This window comes from Ursus maritimus, unplaced genomic scaffold (assembly GCF_017311325.1).
Source record: "Ursus maritimus isolate PB19 unplaced genomic scaffold, ASM1731132v1 scaffold_18, whole genome shotgun sequence".
In the NCBI taxonomy this organism is placed as follows: Eukaryota; Metazoa; Chordata; class Mammalia; order Carnivora; family Ursidae; genus Ursus; species Ursus maritimus.
Genome location: NW_024424230.1, coordinates 53,552,149 through 53,574,850, shown reverse-complemented (window position 1 = coordinate 53,574,850; position 22,702 = coordinate 53,552,149). Strand labels below are relative to the sequence as shown.

The window sequence follows — 22,702 nt, the reverse complement described above, 5'->3', positions numbered from 1 at the left end:
GGAGACGTAGGTTTCTTTGGGTAAAAGATTCTCGGGAAATCTATAGCAGGCACTTAAGCAAGAGCAGAGTTGTAAGGCAGTTGCCATTCGAGCTGGCTTATTTCGTGTAGCAGAAATGGGAACTTGATGGCTCAGCAGCCAGCAGGACAAGTGACCTTCCTACCTTAGGCAGCTTCGTTCCGGAACCAGAGCCCTCAAAGGACCTCGTCCTAGCAGCCCTCCATCACGTCACTATCAAAATAGTCTCAAAGTCATACTCTGATCATCTGACTTCCCTGCTTAACCGCCTCTCTGCTCCCGTGGCCAAACAATTAGAACCCATAGCCCTCCGACAGAGTCTCCCTTTATCGTTTGCGTGCATTGTCTGGTGGCTCCCCGGGTAGAAACCGCAAGCCGACCTCACTGCCACCTGTCCAGACGACTGCATCTTTTCCCCCCACCTGAACTGTAAGAACTTCCAGTAGCATCTACGCAAGCACTTTGCTGGCCTGGAGGGGGCGCTGTCAGTCACACTCAGTCACTCAGCAGGTACTGATTGTGCTCCTAGTATGCACCAGGCATCGCGAAAAAAAACACTGTCCCCTTGGGGAGCCACCAGTCTCCAAGTTTAATAGACCGTGTGATTGTGGCCAGCCTCTGTGATTTAAGGCTTTGCTTTACAAATACGGTCCTTAGACCAGCCACATCAGTGTCACCCAAGAGCTTGTAATAACTATCAGATCTGAGCTCCCTGCCGTCCACGCAGCATTAACAACATTTCCACGTGAACCGCACAGCAGTGTGAGAAGCCCTGCCTTAAGACTCACAGAGTTGGGGCGTCCGGCTGGCTCGGTCGGTCAAGCATCTGACGCTTGATTTTGCCCCAGGTCATCATCTCAGGGTTGTGAGATCAAGCCCTGCGTCGGGCTCTCTCTGGAGCCTGCTTAGATTCTCTTTCTCCCTCTGCCCCTCTCCACCTCTCTCTCTCCCTTCCTCTCTTAAAAAAAGAAAAAGACCCACAGAGTCAAGTTGGGCGGGTGGTTTGGTGTGTATGTCTGCTTTGCTTTACGATGATCATTCACCTAGAGGTTTAAGTCGTTCCTCGTTTAGCAAGCTTTTTGAGGACTTGTTAATATAAGTTACACTATTTGGTTCTGCAGAGCACAACCAAAGCACCACAGGCAAACACGAACTTACCTGTACTGTTCAAACGATGAAGTTTCCACATGTTGTTCATGTTGTATTTTGCAGATACTGGAGTTATCACATTCAGGGCATGGTGCCCGTGCAAAGATTACGGATTGGCTGGCATCTGGGGGCCATTTCGGGTCACACACATGTTTGTGTGGCCAACAGTTTTCATAAATTTTTGATTCGTCTCATTCATTAGAAGTGAACAGTTTTCCACATAAAAAGCCAGACTTCTGGCTTCTCTTGAAAATTGTGCAGCCCTGGGCCCACGTTCCTGATGCCACAGTGATCTGGCACTGGGGTTCTTCTCCTCTAAGTGGGAGACGTGCTCCCCGGTTCAGCCCCTGTAGACAGTGGGCTCTGAGAACCTATGCCAGGACCTGCAGGTACTCGGAGGGAGCCTGTCTCGTGGAGTTTGCCCCATTATTGTTACCTTCAGAGTCTTTGTAAAGAAGGAGCCCCCATGGGAATGTACCATTGATGAGGACAGAAACATGACTCTGGGCTAACAATTCTCAACCCTGGTGACAGGAATTTATAAAAATACCAGCGCCCACTTCCCATCAGCACTGCCCAGAAATCCTGACTTAATTGTCTTGGGCATTACCAGATTTTAAAACCTCCACAGGTGATTCTAATCTGACTTGAGCCCCACTGATCTAGCCCATTTATATTACTCGCAAAATAAAACTGAATGCCCAAGTCAGAAAAAACATACAGGCACATATGCTTTCTTGCATAAATTGAAAGGATTTATGATGAAGCCTCATTACTCTGGACATGGGTGATTCAACACCATTTGTCTAGTGGCCGATCATTTACCTTTCTTACCTGTAGAAAAGGGCTGGAGCACTATAAGGGAGACTGCTTTAAAATGCCTTATAGAAGCTCAAGGTTTTTTTTTAAGGATTTGAATTCAAACACTGACTTGGGCTAAATATAATTTGCGTTCTCTATTACAAAAGCAAAACTTCGGCAGATACCAGCAAGCACTGTGAATACATTATACAGAGCCCCTTCACCAACCAGAGAATGGCTTTATTGCATATCTGTTACCACCCAGCCTAAAATTCTATTTGTGCTTTAATTACTTTAAATTCATGTGTATTACTGTCAGAATTCGACCGTTTATGGCACAGAAGTGTTCATCCAAGGATGTCATTAGAGGGAAAGTTCTGCTCATGCTGCTCCTTTAATGAAACCATGCCCCCTCCTCCGTCTCCAGGTTCGCTGATGCACTGTAGCGCCTGGCAAATGGAATCTCTGCCATTTGGGACACATTCTCTTGTTCAGGGGTCTGACGATCACCAGAGTAATTCGTGAGATGACTTTATGCAAGAAATTTCATTATTTCTAATAGCTTATGGTGGTTTGATATTTTAATGTAATTATGCTTAATTATACATTGTAATATGCATGGGCCAGGTTTTGGAACCTGGGTCTTGGTAAAATACAGCTAATGGAAAATTTTCCTCCAGTTTTTTTGAAACAAGGAATTAAATCCTAACGTGAAACTGAATGCAAATCCGACAAGCAGTCTCTTGCCAGAGAAAATATTGGTGTAATACATTTGAATGGCCCAGTTTGTCAGTTCACTTGGCTAAATCCCCAAATCATACACTGTTCTAGAATTGTTTCAGAAGTTCTATTGCTCACCTTTCCACTAACCTGTTTTTAGTAATTTCTGCACGGCTTTCTGAATTTTTCCAACAGGCAGTCTGGGTGAGGGAGATGTTGGGAGACACATACGGAATAATGTTATTTATTACGATCACTGGTCAAGGCGGAGAGGGAGAGAGAGATGACACTCATGCCCGGGGCAGGTTTGGGGGTCTCATTGATCTGTGCTGCCCATGGTGGGTGGATGTAAAGACAGAAGCAAGAGCGGGAAATAAAATATAGCTCACTCCCAGTTAGCACATCCCCCGGAAGCTAAGCTGCGACTGGTGTTTTCGATTCCATTTGGGCTCTACTTGGGTTTGCGGATAGTCGGGGCTTGAGCAAGGGAGGGCAGTGGACAAGTGTTAGGATTCATATGAATTTGGTAATTCTACTATTGAGAAATAAACCCATTTTAGGGTGCCCTCCCTCTCTCTGTTCTGTCGTCCCTCTCCTCACTTCCTGGCACCTTCTCTTCCCTCCATGGGAGTCAGAACGCACTGAACAAAAGGAGCCTATGTGCCCAGACCCTTCCCAGCCCTGAGCCTTTTTAGAAGTTCAGTGGCATCTACAGTGCAAGGGCCCCTTGAGGCTGGTTTCCTGGAGCCCGAGCCAGACTGCAGGCCCCAGCCAAGCAGCAGGATCTCGAAGGTACCGTTAACAGATGGTTCCAGCCTTCTCACTGATGGGAGGAGATACGTACTTGCTTTTTCATTTGGGAGTTGCTCACTCCCTGGCCTGGAAGGAAAGGTAGACAACAAGAAAGCGGCAGTTCCTGACATTTGCATAGTGCCGTCCCATACAAGTGATTTAATTCCCTGAACACTCCTTTGTTACTAAGTCCATTTTCCAGTTGAAAACACTGAGGCTCTGGGAAGTCAGACGTCTAGATGAAGTTGACACGGCGAATGCACGGTGGAGTCCAGTTTCGGACCCGGGTCTATGGCCCAAGTCTGTGGCGCCCTCCACGGCGCTATGCCGTCACCACAGGCGGATGCACACATCCAGGCATTTCCCCGAACAGGACGGGCTCTGTCTGGAACAGAACTCTCGTTATGTTTTTAGCAGATTTTAGTAGTGCCTATTTTGAAATCTTTGCTTAAGGGCACTTTCTAATGTTTAGGAAAGAAAGAGAGAGTGAGAGAAATCTAGCCACCAGAGGCTAGGAAAGGAGACGAAACCTTCCTCTGGAGGCTTCCAGGGAAAGTTTATGACATTGCGCGCAAACACTGACTCGCACACCTGGTAGAGATGAGGAAACAGCACTAAGTTAATGGAAAGAGCTGCGAGATGGGAGTCAGATGCCGGTTGGAGCCCTGTCTCTGCCATTTGCTAGCTCTGCGACTGTTGACAAGTTACTGGGCACCCTGCGTATCGGGGACCACAGTGTCCCACAGGACTGAGCTGGAGCTCGGATGCCATAGCCTCTGAAAGACTTCACAGGGGAAAGGGGTTCTCATGCATGTGTGTTCCTGGCCCGTGGCCTGAGTGGGACAGATCTGAGGCATGCACCTCCTTCAGCGGCCCTAGCACCTTCTTATTCTCAGGGGAATCCACTGCTCCAGCAGTCCACGTTTTGTGGATTGCTCACTCTCTTTGAGCAGGTTGCTCTTAACTGCAGACCTAAATCCAGACCACATTATTGCCCCCTTCTGTTGCTGCTGGTCCTAGATAGGCATGCCCAGAGTCACTCCTAAACTGTGTCCCTGTCTGGTGCCCAGCAGCGTCCACTCCCCAGACCCCAGCCGCAGAATCCGGCCACTGACTTAGCCTGTCTCCTGGGCTCCCATCTGCTGTGTCCGTCCATCCTTCAGCCCTTACTCAGTGCTCTGCTGTCGGTACTCTACGTCTTCCAGCCCAGTCCCGGGTACACTACACTCTGCCCCTCACACCTCACACCCCAGGGTCTCACTACCACCTCCCAGGCGGGTGAACAGCTCCCTCAGCATGCCGTCTTCCTACATCACATCTCCAGACCAATTATTGCCTACGTGTTCACAATAGTCCTTGTAACTTCAGTACGCAGAAATCGCTCAATAAAGTCCCTGTAATATAGTGGTTGAGAGCACAGACCAGGAAGCCAGATGGCCTTATTGTGGATCCCAACTCTGCCACTTTCTAGAAGGTTTCTTGGGCAAATTCCATTCCTTCTCTATGTCACATGTTCTTTACTTTAAAAGCTTAAAACAATGCCTGGCACACAGAAACCACTGCATGGCTGTGGGGCCTTGTGGGATGGGACCTGCTTGGGGAGGCAGAGGGAAAGAGGCCGGTGGGAACAGAAGGAGCAGAGCGGTTTACACAGTGATTAATAATATATTCTCCACCCGCAACAGTAGCTTCCCTGGAGGGCCATTTCATGTCAGCCTTAACTAAGGCCCGTCTTCTGGTTGCCCACTGATTCTCCCAGTATCACCTGTCACATGATCGCCTTTGCTTCAATATTACGTACTTGGCGGCCCAGCCCTCACTTCGCCTTCGTGTCTTCACTCGTTTGTTTTGTGCTCTCATTTGAACTTTGAGTAGGTAAGAGCTTTCTACTTAAATTCAGAGCCGTTTATAAATAGGTTGCATAGTTTCAGCCAGCAGGTAAAAGCTTTCATTAAATTGTTCCTCCTTCCCATAGTGCTATATTGTCTGGAGCTCTCAGGAAGGAAAAGTTAAGAATGATGTTTTCCTAGTCATTGAGGAAGCCCAGTTTGAGGCCCAAGCTGCTGTTTCCTTTTCCCTACCTAGAACTGACCGATATGACTTCGACCGGCCATCTACACCTGTCAGCTTTTACCCCTTCTGAGAAAATTCTCCTGAAGTCGTCTGATGATTATCCATGATTCAGGACCGAAGTCCAAAAATAATTCAGAAACAAGGTTCAGGTTCACTCTGCATGCAAATTATTTTAGCATATCCATTAATTTTCTCACCAAGAAAGAAACGGGAACACAAGCAGCATTACCTGCCTTTGATAGAATAGTAAATGAAAATGAGGGGTGGGGGGCTATCTGGAAGTCTCCCCTTTTCTATTCAAAATCTAAAATGGAATAGGCTCAGAAATATTTTGAAAGGCACTTTTCCCCAAATGTTCAGTTCTTTCAAGGATTTCTTGCATTGTTCAGTGACATAATTAAGTACGTGTAACATTTTCTTTGGAGCTGTATTCACTTCTCAACATCTTCAGTTTTGAATAACATACTGGAAACCACTAAAAAGAAGAAGACATAAAAATGACTGAAGAGAAACTATTTCTCGGTGGCGCATACAAGTTGTAACAAGAGATTTGAGTGAGGAGTATTCTAGACTAAGGTGTAGTTCAGTGATGGGCTTCAGCAGTCCCGTCACACTTCAGAAATGTAGCCACGATGATTTATCCTGGCATTTCTCCCCAAATGGCACTGCTATGGCCTCATACGTGTGCGTGGCCTTAGAAGACAGTTCCAGATGATCTGCTATGCCCAAGTGAGAATGAAATTTGACACAATGCAGCCTCGTGGTCTAATTGAGGAATACTTAGTACGAAGATATCAGCCCAAAAGGAAGACTGGAGAATAGAGGGGCAGTCTCCTTCCCTGAAAATCCAAGGTTACTGAGGAGGCAGGAGGGATCGACTGGCCCCAGAAACTTGCTGTTTCTCATTTATTTCAGGCACATTTTCCATCCCTGCTGCTGTATTCTGCCACATTCCATCTTGTCCTCAATGTTTTCTTTTTCAAATGGTTTATTAGAAGCTCTGCAAAATGTCCCTAAATATCACCCCCTTACAACAAACAGGGTTGAGAGAATCTGGTGACAGCTTCCCTGAGTCAGTCTTCTTCAAACCCAGGCTGTATTACAAAGCTCTTCTTTTATGCTGTTTTTAAGCCCCACCCAGACAAACACCCAGGTGTTAGCAGCTTGCCTGTGCGGTTGATAATTAAGAACAGGACCCTGTGATTGTTTGGGGTGTTGGTGTTACCACCTCATTCTCTTAACTCATTAGCCGAGATGCGGGTGTCTTGTGACTGAGTAATCCTGGAGCATTCAGTCCTTGAGACATAACCTCGTCTGAGTGACAGCACTTCTACAAGATCTTCAAGAGGAAAGTAGCGTTTTAGAGAAAATTACTGATTCCAAAGGCATTTGTATTTTCGACAGAGGTGCAAAGCATGGTTTTGTAGACAAGTGTCGTTAACTTGAGAAAGAGGTTTCCCGTACCAGTACAAGGAAGGCGTTGCCTCCATGCTGGAATTGAAGGCCTCAGTTAATGACAGATGATTCCTTGTGAGATGGGCAACATTTGTTGTGAGGGTCCCCTAACAAAATCCTTTCAGTTTCTCATATTACTGTCCATGTACAGAAATAAAAGACCCAAGGAAATTGTCACCTTGCCGTTGGTGGGGCCCTCAGCCCATTTCCTCAATTGCCTCTTGGTAGTTACTTGAATTTCTAATATGATAGGTTTGAATTTCTCATACGATAGTTACATAGAAGTTATCCTAAAATAGTTACTCAGCATTTGCATTTACTAATAGTCATAAAAAATATAATCTTAAAATTCTGCATCATTTTATATGTTCAAAAAATGGAAAATAATAGTCAATTAATCAATTCTAGGATAAATCATACCATCTCTTATCCCACCACTTCCCTGTCCCTCTAGGCATGCATGTGATAAATGTGATAGCTTTGATCCAATCTTGTGCACTTTTCAAAAATGGAAATTAGACTGTCATTTTGTGAAGTATTATGAATGTGTCAACTTAGCGTCTGCCTGAAATGTACACCATAAATACAATAGGATCATAAACTTGATTGTTCTGAGCTTTAATTTATCCTGGTTACTTTTTAAATCTACAAAGAACGTATTTTACGTCTGTATTTTCTAGAGGCGTGCCCATTGGCTCTGTGCTGGGCATTTTCCGTGGCGTCTGGGAGACTCTATGCAGCCCAGGCTTCTGAACGGTTCGGTGGGGGGATCCCCTGGTTCCGTGCTCCGTGGGAATTCTGACTGGAGAATGTGAATTTCAGGTGACAGAGACCCTGCTTCAGACTAACGGCGCGTTCTCGGCTCCTGTGCTGACACATCCTCAAGAAATAACCTTAGGGCATCTGGGAAGTCCCTTCCGCCCAGCACAGAGAGACCCGCCCAACTGAACAAAGAGAGCAGATTAGTCAAGCTAGGCACTCAGGGGGCATGTCGTAGGGAAAATGTGCAACGGGCGGGGCAGCAGGAGCAGGACAAGATGCCGGGGGACACAGGTGTCTCTCTGGTGGAGGCTGATGTCTCCATGGGCTGGACTCCGGTTTTTCAAAAGAAGGTTGAAATGCAGACTCTAGTGACGGATCTGGTTCCTTCATTATCTCTTTGCTTTCTAATTTGTTTTTAGCTTGTGCCCGGTACTTGCTCCTGCCAGCTTAATGTTAGAAGTTCTTTTCCTTTCGCTTCTTTCCAACGCACGCACACACACAGGCACACAACACGAGAACAGTAAAGGCTTTCTGTTGTCTTGAGGCTAATAAATTAGAAAAAGTCAGATATATTATCTGTGCCTATTGGCATCAAGTGATGTTTGTTTGGGGACAGAAAATAGAAGACTGAACAGAGCTTTAATGTGGCTTAAAACCCAGTTTCTGACAAAACGTGAACCATGGAATGAAGAATACGGGGTTATTCCATGTTTTTTACTTCTCCAGAACAAGTTGATTTTCTTAAATGCTGGTATAATTTAGTGTTTCTTTTTATACCTCTAATAATTTTGAAGGAAAAGGCTGAAGTCTATAAAATACCAGGCTTACTAATTTCTTCTTATAACTAGGACAGCTAGCCTTAAAATTATTTTCTGTTCTGCCCACATGTCTTCCAGTCTTCACGGTCCACCGTTCCGTCTGGGATCGGCAGGTGAGCCCAGGCCAGGGAGGGTGAGGACCCGAAGGGGGCGAGGGCGGCTCCTGCCACAGTGCATAGGAACATACACGTGTTCTTTCTGTCACTGCCTCCGCATTTCTGTATAAAGGGTCAGAGGCAGAAGTGACACTTAGGGAAAACTGGGGACACGGGAAGGAAGGGCTCACTGGAAAGCTAAGTAGTAGGGAAATATGGGTGGGCGCTAACATGAGACAGACTTCACAAACAGCGGCTGCCAGGCATTTCTGCCTGTCTGGCCCTCATCTTGGTGTTTACAAGGGAACCAAAACAAGGACCACACGAGCAGCAGCCTCTCCGGGGGACACCGCTGTGTCTCGCCTCTCTGAAACCAGGGAATACATTGCAAATATGTGCAACGCCTAAAAAAAGGAAACATCCCCTAAGCTGCTTCCTCATTGAATTTGCTCAAAAGGGAAATGTGAAAAGAAGCCCACAAACTAATGTGTCAGTGTGTTTTCAAAAAAAGAAAGAATCACACGTAGAAGACACGATAAACACCTAAGAGGGGGCACTCAGTGCGGATTCACAAGGGGCAGGCTGGCTTCTGCCAATGCCTCCCTCTGCCAGAACAGGAGAGAGTCGAAGCAAGGTGTCTCCGAATGGAAACTATCAGGCCTTCGGAGCTGTCCTGGGCTGGAAGAGTTGCCCCAGGACCACTTTCAGAAGACAACAGCTCGTCCGCAGGGTGGACGGAACACAGAAGCCTGTGAAAACAGACTGGCTCCCAAGACACGTAGACCCGTCACTTGAACCTCCGAGCGCCCCACGACACAGGCTGATTTCTCTCACTCTATCTGCGAACACGTCAGCACCTCCATGAGGGGAGCCCTTGGCACTGCTTTGGAGGGAGCGTCTGTGCCGAGCTCCTTGCCAAGGAAGGAGGCTGCTTTCCTTGCCAGAAACGGGAAGGGATGAGCAGCAGTGCTGAATTCCCAGGCCGAGGGGGTGGGCCCCTGGCCTCACGCACTGGGGGCTGCTGTCTTCTCCCTCCTGCCAAGCTGAGTTCTCAATCCCTGTCCTTTCCAAGGCTCAGAGTGCTTTTTTGATCAGGTCTACACAGTTTCCAGGTAGAATCCCCGGAAACATGTTTATTTTGAGATAAATCCGACAATACTGCCAAAGATCTGTCTGGAGAGCTCTCGTCTTAGTGGTGCAGCAGAGAGGCTTTCCTTACTCCAGAGGAAGCAACTCTGTCTTCCCGGGAATGATCAGGCCCCAGGATCCCTACCGCCCCTAAGTGTCACTTCTGCCTCTGACCCTTTATACAGAAATGCGGAGGCAGTGACAGAAAGAACCGACTCTCGAAGGATCGGAGGAAAGGAATGCCCCTACCGTGGTGGGCCCTGGGGTCAGCGTACCAGCCCTGCCATTGCCAGCTTCCTTGCGGTGTCTGAGACCGTGTATTATCTGCAAAAGAGAGCTAATAGCACTGCCCCCATGACATCATGTGGAGAAAATAAAACCAACAGTAAGAGGCAACCAGCAAATGTTTGTCTTCTTGGTTCCCAGCTCCCCCCAGGTCCGGATTGGGGCTGGCAGGTGGCTCTGAAGCCCCCAGTGGCACTGGCAGCCCCGGGGCCCATGCCCTCGGGTGACATTTTGTCATTCCGATCGAGTGCTCCCAGCTGGCAAGCACAGTGCTGTGCCCTGGGCTGGCTGGGTTTCGCCACGAGCCTGGGAACCGTTTGACCGGAGGTTTCTCTGAGGTTGGGCACCCATGGGCTCCCTACTCCAGCAGTGTGCCCAGGGGTTAGGAATAGGGCAGGGCACAGAAAAAGGAGGCAAAATCCAATGAGTGTGACCCCCACTCATGGCATGCACACAGTGGGGAGCCTCAGGCTTTCTACCTGCCCTGCTGGTTGTCAGCAAACAGCTCTTGAGCCCCTGCTCTGTGCCAGGGGCTACGCTCGCATGCTAGGTGGGGGTGGGGATGCAGAGAGAAATAACAGAGGGGACTGCCCCTCCCCCAGAGGTCAGTTATGTAAGCTTTTAAGGTTTCTAATGTATTCGTTCACTCGTCTCTCCCCACCCCTACATTACTGGAGCTGAGAAGCAGCCGAGGGCGCCAGGAGCCCGGCACACACACAGGCTCTGGCTCTGGTTGCATATGCCGCCACCCTGGGGGCCGGTGCCCCCGCCCCGCCCTCCACTCAAAGGGTCTGCGTCCAAGTCCACTGGCCGCCTTTCAATCCAGCACCACCACCCACTGCAGGGATTAAGATGCAATTAAACTGTCCCTCGTGCTTGGCACTGTTTTCTTTTGTGCCACAATGACGTGTGTCTAAACAGGGCAGGGCATTTCCGATTTGGGAATGCCAGGTCAAATAGGGTTTGCTCTGATAACTGCGTGTGGAGAGCCGGGGTGGGAAGTGAGCAGGTGGGGGTAGAGCGACTCGGAGTAGAGCGACTCAGATCTTGGTCAGGTTGGCCCCAGGGTTCGTTCAGTTATGGTCTCACGTTTGCAAGTGAAAGGAAATGGTCTTGCAGAGGATTAAAAAATACATGCTGAGTGATTGGGTTGTAGTATTCAATCAAAAGCAGTTAATTAATGATGTCTCAAGCTGTGTGAAGCAGATGTCAAACGAAAAGGTCACCCTTTAGCCATCAAAAATACGCCGCACTGAAATCTTTTATTGGGTGACTAACATGTCAAAAGTTAATATGGATTTTTCTGCATTTTTGTTAAAATGAAACCAGGTGGCATCCGCTTCTCAAGTATCAAAATTGAGATGTTAGTTAGATTCCGTATCACAAACAGTTCTCAGCCTTTTTGGTAGTGAGTATATTTGGCAAACGAGAGCCCGCAGGATGGAAAGTCATTGTTTTCACTGGCAGAGAGCAAGGTAGCATTTGCCACCGCGTTGTCTCCGCAGTAAACTTGCTCAGATGGCTCAACGGTGCCATCAGGTATGAAGCACCTGTACTCCCCTGGACCGGGTGTCAGACCTGCGCTGCCCGCGGGGGTGCGAGGCTGAGGGGGAAGTGACTGCCCGTGAGCTTATACTCCACGAATGGAGACTGCAAAGTAAACAGACAGTTTCCACGTAGGGGAGCAAGTGGCGGGGGTCGTGTGGGAGCTGCCCTGAGGAGGCACGGGGGCATGCGGGGATCCCTGAGCATCTGGGAATGGACAGGTAGACTCCTGGCATTCGAGACCCCTTACAGGAGAGTTTGCTATGGGAGCAAAAGGAGGAGCTGAAATCCTGCCCTAGGGAACAAAAGCTGGAGGCTTCAGGGATGAGGGGAACAAGTCACACTGGAGGGAGTTAGTATTACGCGCCACTTCCCCTGCTTGTGAAAAGACTTGTCCCATCAGGGTCCAGTTGCGTTTGGCTGTGAACCGGTCAGAAGGCGCTTTGTGAAGGCAGCAAGACGACAAGCCGGGAGCACTGTGTCCCATGGGCCAGCAGGCAAGGGGGACGGGAGGAGCACCCCGAGGACCAGGGGAGACGGCAAGCCGCTGAAGGAGGACGGCGCAGCCTCGAGTTCGGCGGGGGGGCCAGAGAAGAGAGGGAGATGTGCGGGGGAGACATGGAAGACTGCAGTGTCTAGCAGGGGGTGGAGACGGTTTGGGTGCCCGTGAGTAGGAGCTGCGAGGAGCCGCTCAGTCAGTAGGGAAGAAGGCCAGCAGTGGGCTGTGCGGCTGGATGCCGGCCCGTAAGCAGCGCTGCTGCCTGGTCATCAGGGACGCGACAGTGAGGACAGGCAGGACGGGGTCAAGGGGAGAGGCCAGTGTGGTGGCACCTGCCCAGCGGGAAGGCAGGCCCGGAGCGCACGGGGACCGTGAGCTGGGGCACTGGCTTTTCGCTGAGGGAGCCGGGCTGGGGAGGGAAGGCCAGCTGGCTCCCAGGGGAGGTGATGAATTATAGAGCCCAAAGGTGGGGCCTCGGAGGAGGCTGGGCTTTTCCATGAGGATCGCGGACTCTCAGAAAATGGCAGTAGGGAGTCTAGAAACTTCAAAGCTCTGTGTCCTTCCTCCCCCTGGGACCCAGTCATCAGTGAGGAAAGAGCAGCTGAGTTACCATAGGCTCCTTGAGAATTTAGTGATTTGGGGGTGTGCGGCGACACTTTTAGAGAAAGTGGCTCGAAATCTGAGTGGTTCCTAATCTAGTTTTGAAAGGCGCCATTCTTTGCATCTGTAGTTAACGAAGACAGTCCCTACTTTCCCGACACATGCATTTCTTCGTTCAGTCATTTATTCGCAGCTCTGCGACACTGAGCATCCACTGTGTGCCAGACCGGCTGCAGGCCCGGCATCCTGGCCAGTTAACCGCGGGGCCAAGACAGGCGCTCAGGCCGCAGTCTCCAGCTGCACCCCCCACCCAAGAGGGCGGTCCTTGATCTCCAGCCTCCTGTCCTCCTGCACTCTCAGGGTGGCGGTGGCTGGGGGGTGCAGGCTGCCTACAGCTGCAGCGTCATTGCATCATCACGTGCACACCAGGAGTCATGTTAGCCCCAGGCAGCCCCAGGCCCTCCCTGCACCCCTCAGCACTCTTCCAGACAGCATAGGCCAGTAGAAATACAACACTGGCAGCGTAGAAGTTTTCTAGTAGCCACATTTAAAATAACAAAAGAAACAAAAGTTCCTTTGAATGGCATCCCAATATATGCAAAACATCATTTCAACATATAAATCAAGACTTAAAAACGCAAGGGCATATTTTACATTCTATTTTTTTTTTTTTGTAAAAATCATCAAAATCTAAGACACATCGTACAATCACAGCGCATCTCAGGTTGTCCACATCACACATCATCCAGGGCCACGTGTGGCCAGTGGCTGCTTTGTGGACAGTACACAGATCTAGGACGGCAGCCTTCTTCATTCAACTTCTGATTCTATCCATCAGGCCCCTGGGAAGTCCATGGCTGTCTCTGACATGTCTGTGCTTCATCTCCCACATTCACGTAAAAGCGATGGGGAAGAAACAGGTTTGTGATGAGGGAAGACGAATCACCGTGATCATAGAGCACTCTGCAGAGACAAATGAATGGGCTCTAAATAATCAGGTTACGAAGAAACGAACGTGGTGTGGCGGACAAATCACCCCGCTGGTTTCGCAGGAGGGGAAGTTACGGGTGCGAAGCAGCAGTGGGCCGAGTGCCCTGGGAAAGTGAACGCCTGTCAGGTGTGTTCCTGCACCGGCATTGTGTGGTTGTCTCGCTGATGCTGTTCTGGCTGCTCTTGTTCTGTGTTGCTTTTTGTTCTGAGGAACCGGGGGTAAAGAAATAGATATGAGGAAGGACGGAGTGAGTTCAGCCTGGTCAAATCAGGAGAAGATGAGGCAGCATAGAAATGACCGCCCCACGCCTGTTAAGAACAAGGACCTGAAACGAGGGGCTTGTGGGAAGAAACAGTGTTGCCAAGTGCAAAGCCCATTCTGAGCGTTTCCGTGCTTCCGCAGCAGAAGCCGCTCCTGGAGCACCGTGCCGCGGGCAGAGCGACTGCTCAGGGAGTGCTGGGTAGATTCAGGAAAGTCCGTCAGTGATTGCCACGGCATACAGTAGGCGAGAAGAAAACATAATTGCCTATGGGGACCCGTTGCCGTTTTATTTTTTTTACTTCCTCCTCTGTAGAGCAGAGAACACAGTAGAATTTCTACCCCTTTCATTGAGAGAAGGTTGCTTGTGAAATGGGTCTCTGTAGTTAGTGGGATTAAAAATAACCCAAGTCCCAGCCATGCAGCCTCTGGTTACCATTTATGACTCATTTGCTTCAGTTTTGTTGTGTGCGCCTTTGTGAAGAAACAGCCATATTTTTAAAGAACATTTCCATAAAGGATTTTTTCCCTTTGTGGGAGTGGAGCAGAAGTTGGGAGAACGAGATGGGCAGAGAAGAAATCAGGGACCTACTTTCATGTTATTTTCAGATGAATTAAAATCCTTCCATCTCGAAATCCTTTAGACTTCGTTGAAGTCTGTGGAATGGGGAAGCAGACCATGCTCGTAGCATGTCCTGCAACAGTCTGGTCATGACACCAGGGAGGCAGGCCTGAGTCACCCAGCCTCCACAGCCAGGCCGATCTGGCTGTCCCCGCGGACTTGAGAAGAGGGCTTGTGTGCCCGGTAGGGTTTTCCCCTTCAAGAGCAGATGACACTTGCCGCTGAGACTCCTGGCTCATCAGAGAGTCCACTGGATTCCAGCAGCTTATTGCCTCTGCAAGAAAGGCAGCGACTTACTGTTTTTGCAGATGTAACTATTGATTTCCTCCTCTCTGAGTGCTGCTGAATGGATGCAGATCCATGGCCAAGTCTCCTGGTCCTCCATTTAGGGCCTCCCCTACCCTCGAGCTGGACACACAGCTGAACGTGCTGGCCCTGGGAACTGGCGAGCGCTCCAAATCTCAAAGTGCCTTGGCTGAAATCAGTAAACACATCATAATGTATTTTGTAAATTCGTAAAACCCCAAAGAAACACCCAGTGAGAGAAAAATAGTAGCCGAAAACTTGTTACAACCAAACTGTTCTAGAAACGGCAAACCACTGAGGTGAGCATTACATGCTCAATGTTTTCTGGAAAGGGAAAGACATCTTAAGTGTAGGGATAGCTTTCATTATTGTCACTCACACTTGGTGTTAGAGGCAAAGCCGGGATTACACGCGCATTTCATTTTGTGATGCAAAAGGCATCTTGATTAATTAAAATATTAAAGCCTCTAGTAGGAGGGCTGCTTTTGCAGACTGAATTTTCTTGGCTGACTTTTGGGGAGGCTGGGTAGGAATCATTGCTGCAGTGAGGCGGTGTAATTGGGAAGCATCCCATATCCCTCAGCTGTGTTAGGTGGACACTGGGGCTGGACACTGGGCCTCGGGGATGAAGTACCTACGTTACCCAGTTAGGAAGACCCCTTCTGTCCCGTGTTCATGGTGGACATCTTTTTCTAATCCAGAAGCCTCTGTTTACTCAAAGAGCCCCAAGACCGAATGATCCGATCCTTTTCATTTGATAATTGTTTCTGAAGACAGTATACACCTTCATCACAGGCTTATGCTTTTTTATTTTTCAGCAACCATTTAGGGAGTATCTAATATGACATGAGCTGTCAGGGCTTGGTAAAAAGTTAAAATCAGTGTGTTCACATTTCATAAAAATGTATGCAGATTTTTAAGTGGATATTTTCAAAAGTCTAATTTTATGCACAGAATTTAAAATGATGCAAATCACCCCACATTTTAAAAGTCTGTCAAGAGCCACATAATTTCAAAGCTGGCAGGCTGAATGCATTTTAGCAGTGTTACTCCATTGCCTCACATTGGCACCAGTGTGCCTGGGCAATGGATGCCCTAGCCGGCGTCGGCAGTGGCCACGGAGCCCACGTTCCTTTCCTCCCACTAGGATTCTCTGAATGACTTTGGTGACCACGACACTGTCATTCCAGGACCACTTGGGTGTGAAAGCGGAACATGGTCCAAAGATCTTGAGTTTCAGTCTGAATTTTAGCTTTCATGGGTTTTACGCATATCCAGCCACGCTGGCTTCAGAAATTTTCTATGTCCAAACATTCTATTAGAAGTTAAAATATCTTTATATCTTGTGTTTAAAAACAAAATTCAGCTTTAAATTTTAAAGATCTTCTTGGCTTTCTTCAGTGATTCGTGAATTGAGCAACATCCCATCTAGAAGATAGAAAGGAGCTCCGAGGAGCTGTAAAGGAGATTTTTGTAGGCAGAGGGGGGGAAGGGACAAGAAAAGAGTGGATTGTTTTGGATAAGGTCACCTTTGGGGGATGGCAGGGATCTGTCAGGCAGATTACCTCACAAATGCTCACCAGGAAATTCCAGACTGACTGGTTGAGATTACATTCCCGAGAGAGGTTGAAACTGTGATTAGATTAGGTATTAAGTCTTGGTTTGCTGATGTGGGGCTGAGCACAAATGACTCCATTTTGAGCTTGTCTCTCTCTTAACACTTACAACAGTAATGTAATACCTAACATATATTGAACACTTATTATGTACCAGGAGCTGTTCTAATCCTGACAACTCAGTGAGATATAAGTATTATTATTACCCCATTTAAAACACCTTGATACATGGGAGTAAAGTCACTCAGCAACTGTGTGGGTACCAGGATTCACAACTAGGCAAGCTGATGTGGACCCCACTTTTCCCCCATGTGACAGTCCTCTGAGGCAAGCACATCCTAGCATTCTCACAGCTAGACATGAGGATCTCACCCCAAAATCATCAGCTTTGGAAGAAATTGGACCCGGTAAATGTACAAAGAAGGCAGGACAACCACCATGAAACACTCTTCAAAATGCATTTGCTCTCTTCTATTACTGCTGGAAATGGTGTTAATTTTGAAGAATGCATCATCCCTCCATAGATCATCAGTCGTGACCCAAGGAACTTATAGTCAAATTTAGAGTAGCACTTACCCTTTAATGAATGGTTAGGATATCCTGGGGACCACACTATGCCTTTATGCACGTTCTTGTTCCCCCTCCCACCAGCTCTGGGTGGTACATTTTCTGAACTCTAGTAGCATCTTCGAGTTGGCTGACTCTCTGCTCACGGACTCCCTCGCTAATCTCACATCTTTTTGAGCCAGAAAACTCACCTTTCAGGTTTCTCATCTCATTTTATAAAGTTGATAATAGTAAATATTATTCGTGCTGAGCATGTTACTAGTTCTGGCAAGCATTCCCCAAAACATGAGGTCATAGGTAAACAGACAAGAGCTCTTATACCCAGGAGAATACTAAAAGCCAGGTAGGGGACTGGTGACCCAGCAAGTTCATGGCAGGCCTTTCCCACCTGCCTTGGGAGGACTTACTTTGTCATATAGAACCTATTCTCCATTAAGTTCTATTCACCCTTCGAGAAATCTGGCTTTCACCTCCCTTCAAACAAATAGTTCGATTTAATAGGAGCACAGTTAACTGAATTCAAAAACCAGGGGCAGTATACAGCCACCTGAGTTCAAGTACGCCACATACCCCTCGAGCTGCCTACCTGAAGGCCACCTTGCTAATTGAATGGACCCAAGGGTCCCATTTTCCAGGGGCCTGAACCATGAGAAGCGGGATACCGAGGAACCCCAGTGCTGGTCGGTACTGCAAGTACACCTGAGACGTATTTCCAGGTGGATCCCTCGGCATCCAAGGCAATTTGCTTCCAGAATTACAGTGTGGAAAATGTTCTTGCTGGGGAGCACAGTGGTTCTTTTATATTTTTAATGCCTTCGGCCTTTATCTGGGAATCAGAGAAATCTATTCACCATCACTTCACATCTTTATACCTCCAAAACATAGGACTCGTTAATTGTGTCCTTTTAGAGTCCTGTACATTTTGGAAACGATGCATGATTGATTTACCCAGGGCATGGGTTTCAGATACAGATTTTTTTTTTTTTAGCCCAAGCTATTTCGGCAAAAACAACCAACTGATGGATGCAGGGATTCTTTTTCAGAATAAAGCCTGGCTTTGGCTCAGGTCTTAATCCCTCTGAGCACATAGCGTTAACCCCCTGTTGCCTAGGAGAGCCCTGGGTGACTCTGTGGCCTTGACCGCAGACCTGCTTGGGGACGCTTCTGCCTTGGGTTTTCAGGGCTTGTTTTGTTTATGGTCCTTGTCCAACCTGACACCTTCATTAAAGAACATTCGCATTTGTAAACATACTGGCTTTTCCAAGGAGGTGTGAAGTTTCGCTTCCGGACCGGCAGCCGTACCTACTGTTGGCTGCACTACACGGAGGGAGATAACCTATTTACATACTAAAAAGGTCAGTGTTGGACCATCGGCATTTAGAGATGAATTTGCTGCTTCTTGCAACTGGAGCATAAGAATTTGGGAGAAGGCCGCAATTTTGCTGCCTCTTGATCTGTGCAGACAGCAAGCATCGGTAAATATGTCGATGCTTGTGTGGAACAGTCCAGGTGGTGACGGACAGGCTTCTTCCTTGTGTGGAACCTATGATTACAAGCGTGTGTGTGACTATGCGACCACACGAAGCGCGGGTCAGCCTCACCTACTAAACACTGTAATTAATTTGAGGTGGAAATATTTGCATAATAGCTTTTCAGACTCTGTTAGTAAAACACAAACCATCATAATAGACTTTAAATTAGGTGGCTACCGCTTCCTTAACTTGTCATTTGCATTGGGAAAGGTAGCCTTCTAGAAGGCTGAAAACAATTTTCTGTGGTCTTTCTTTCCAAAGTATTTTAAAATATCAACGCTTTATTTTGCTCATGTGTGTTGAAAGCCTCTTAAAAAATGACAGTACAAAGGCATGAGTTGAATTTTCTCCAAAATCTCTGTAAGGTTTTTGTTCCTTATCCATTAATACATTCAAAGCAAAATAATTAGCGAATTGAGATCTCTGGCTCCATCTCAGTGTTGGAATATAACATAAGAGTCGAGTCACTCTTAAAGGTGGAAAACCAGTTCCGTAAGCCTGGGGAGAAGTAAGAGGCAGGAGGGGGTCTTACCCGTCAGTGATAGCAGCCAGTCTTGAGCCAGCGAGCAGCCACCGCCCTCCGTGTCTTAGAACCGGAGCTCATTCAGAGCTCTTGCTCCGGAAAGAGCGTGCCCATTTAGGAGTGCCTGTGTCGGGACAGTCACATCTCAGCTGAGGTTGCTTCCCACAAGTCCCGAGAGGTCATCGTGTCTCTCTGGGAGCTAGCACAGCAGATGCCACCCACATTCCCACGGGGACCCTGTGCTGCGTTCCACGTTCAGTATCCCCCAGTGGACCTGTGAAGCCAGATGTGGGCCTGGGCTCATTGTGTCTTCGGAGACACGAAGCAGCTTCCAGGAAGAGGTCGTTCTTTGTGGGCACATATGTGCCAAATGGGTCGGTGGGCCAATCCACTTAACTGCCACGTTCTGCAAGGTTCTGTGCTTCCTCTGACCTCTGATTTGGGGAGGGTGAAGCCAGTGGCAGTGACAAGCTAGCTCCTGGTTGTCATCAAACAATTTGTTTTGCAAATAGCTGGAGTCATCTGGGCCTTATATAACATCTGTTCCTCGGGACCGTTGCTTTGAAACAGAACAGTGGTGTGGCCTGTGCTTGGGGAGACCTGGCAATGATGCCAAAAGGCCAGAAACCAGGGTCCCCACTGAGTATGCTTCTGTCCCACCTGGTCCCCTGGGAGGAGGGGCTGCCCTAGGTGTGCTCTCTAGCTTGCCCCACACGTGTGTCTCACTCGCCCTGCCTCTTTCAGAATACTCGGCTGAGCAGACACAGCAGGCGTTGCACCAGTCCGTCTTCATGTCCTCCGTGTCCGCCCACCCCTTCCGGGACCTTCCCCTCGGCAGGGAACAGCACTGCAAGCTCCTTCCGGGTGTGGCCAACATCCAGGCCGGTGAGGTGGCCCGATGGACTGTGGATGAGGTGAGCGGGGCTGTCCTGGGGCCCTGGAGGGATGGGCCCTGCTGCTGAGAATTCCTCTTAGGCGTGGGATTCACTGCATCAAATTTCAGATCCACACTTAAGGGAGAAGGCGGGCCTGAGTTTGAGGAAATTAGGACAGCCCAGGTGGTTTTGGCTCCCACTTCCCAGCGGTACCCTGGAGCCACCTCTGCTGTCCGTCACCATCGGCCCAGGGCCAGTTTCTATAGAGGGGCCCAGGCCTCCGGTCCCACATCACAGACTTACTTTGGGGAAGCACACGTGTATAAGCATCTTAGACTCGCACCCCGGCAGCCCCTGTCCTAAGCAGCATCTTGTCTGGGGAGCACCCACCCCCAGGGCATTCTGTTCTGTGCTGAGGGGCTCCCTCTGCCTGGCACCTGCAAGGCCCCAGAAGATCCACTGGTTCTCATGACAGAGCAGCTGGGTGCTGCCATTTGTCCACTTGAAGCCACAGATGATGAGTTAGCCTTGGGTTTGGTTTCAAAGTGAATTAGCTCACAACACTGCGTAAGATGCTGTACTCATGGGAAAACGGATCCAACTTTAATATAACCATGCTTACAATGCTGGTTTTTAATAAGGATCAGGTAAGTCCCGCTGCTCGCTGTAATGCTGTGGAAATGCTTCTTATGTAAAGCAGTTTTCTTTTAAGGAATACACTCTTTGATGTTTCTTTTAATAAAGGTATTATTTCCACTAGTCAGGCCTGAATTAATTTTTTTAAATGAAGGAAAACCCTGGGTCACTCTGAGGTCAAGTTAACGGTGGGGTTGAACTTAAATTAGTTGCAAATGTTCATTGAGCACTTCCTGTAATCAGCTTGACTTAACGTTGGTTCAAGCCTTCCTTTTCTAGCCTTAGACGAGGAGCGGGTGACAAAGGCCATGCAGAGGCTGGAGGTTCAGGGCAAGCCTGCCCTGTCCACCTCCTTGCCAGCACCTCCCAGAACCTTCCTGGTGGATTGACCTGCCCAGCACTCCCTGCCCGGAGCAGCAGGGGCTGACGCCTTTCCCTCAGCACAATCTGCTGCTCCACCTCTCCTTCCACTCTTTCCAAGTGCCCCCAGCATCCTGGTAACGGAGTGCTGGCTGAATATGCCAATGGTGGCTAAATAGGATCCCATTCCTTACAAAGTATGCAAGGTCTGCCCCCTGCCCCTCACTGATGAATTTGGACCAGTTAACAAAGCATGCAGTGGCTTCCTGACCAAGCCCACTGAACCTAAGACCTGTTGTGTCTGTAATCCAATCATGTATGGCTTTGGCCTTGCAACAGCACTGCGTAATGGGGATCTCAGTGGCAAGTCATTCATTCCTGACTTTCAAGCCATTCACTCAAGGTTCTACTAACTTTTAAGTTAGACTCACAGTGGCTTCTCTTCCCTTGCATTGTCCCCATCGTGCTTAGAAAGATGTCTTGGAATTGAGGAAGACACAAAAAGATGGAAAAATATTCCATGCTCATGGATCGGAAGAATAAACATAGTTAAAATGTCTATGCTACCCAGAGCAATCTACACTTTCAACGCCATCCCAATCAAAATACCAATGACATTTTTCAAAGAACTGGAACAAACAGCCCTTAAATTTGTGTGTAACCAGAAAAGGCCCCGAATCACCAAGGAATTGTTGAAAAGGAAAAACAAAGCTGGGGGCATCACAATGCCGGATTTCGAGCTATACTATAAAGCTGTGATCACAAAGACAGCATGGTACTGGCACAAAAACAGACACATAGACCAATGGAACAGAATAGAGAGCCCAGAAATGGACCCTCGGCTCTTTGGGCAACTAATCTTTGACAAAGCAGGAAAAAACATCCGGTGGAAAAAAGACAGTCTCTTCAATAAATGGTGCTGGGAAAATTGGACAGCTACATGCAAAAGAATGAAACTTGACCACTCTCTCACACCATACACAAAGATAAACTCCAAATGGATGAAAGACCTCGATGTGAGACAGGAATCCATCAAAATCCTAGAGGAGAACATAGGCAGCAACCTCTACGACATCGGCCAAAGCAACCTTTTTCATGATACATCAGAACTTCTCAAACTCAATACACGAGAAACAAATAAACAAATCAAAAAATGGGCAGAAGATATGAACAGACACTTTTCCAATGAAGACATACAAATGGCTAACAGACACATGAAAAAATGTTCAAAATCATTAGCCATCAGGGAAATTCAAATCAAAACCACATTGAGATACCACCTTACGCCAGTTAGAATGGCAAAAATAGACAAGGCAAGAAACAACAATTGTTGGAGAGGATGTGGAGAAAGGGGATCCCTCCTACATTGTTGGTGGGAATGCAAGTTGGTACAGCCACTCTGGAAAACAGTGTGGAGGTCCCTTAAAAAGTTAAAAATTGAGCTACCCTATGATCCAGCCATTGCACTACTGGGCATTTACCCCAAAGATAGAGACGTAGTGAAGAGAAGGGCCATATGCACCCCAATGTTCGTAGCAGCATTGTCCACAATAGCTAAATCATGGAAGGAGCCGAGATGCCCTTCAACAGATGACTGGATTAAGAAGTTGTGGTCCATATATACAATGGAATATTACTCAGCCATCAGAAAGAACGATTACCCAACATTTGCAGCA

General features: G+C 48.1%; 1 protein-coding gene across 3 annotated transcripts in view; it reads left to right on the top strand.

Annotated features, from left to right (window-relative positions):
- Positions 1-22,702, top strand: part of L3MBTL4 (L3MBTL histone methyl-lysine binding protein 4) — a 417,564-nt gene that overhangs the window by 382,457 nt on the left and 12,405 nt on the right. For all 3 annotated transcript variants that reach the window (XM_040632703.1, XM_008690190.2, XM_008690182.2), the window contains one exon: positions 19,900-20,069. In XM_040632703.1, the coding sequence (XP_040488637.1) occupies positions 19,900-20,069 (170 nt within the window). The remainder of the gene's footprint in view (positions 1-19,899; positions 20,070-22,702) is intronic.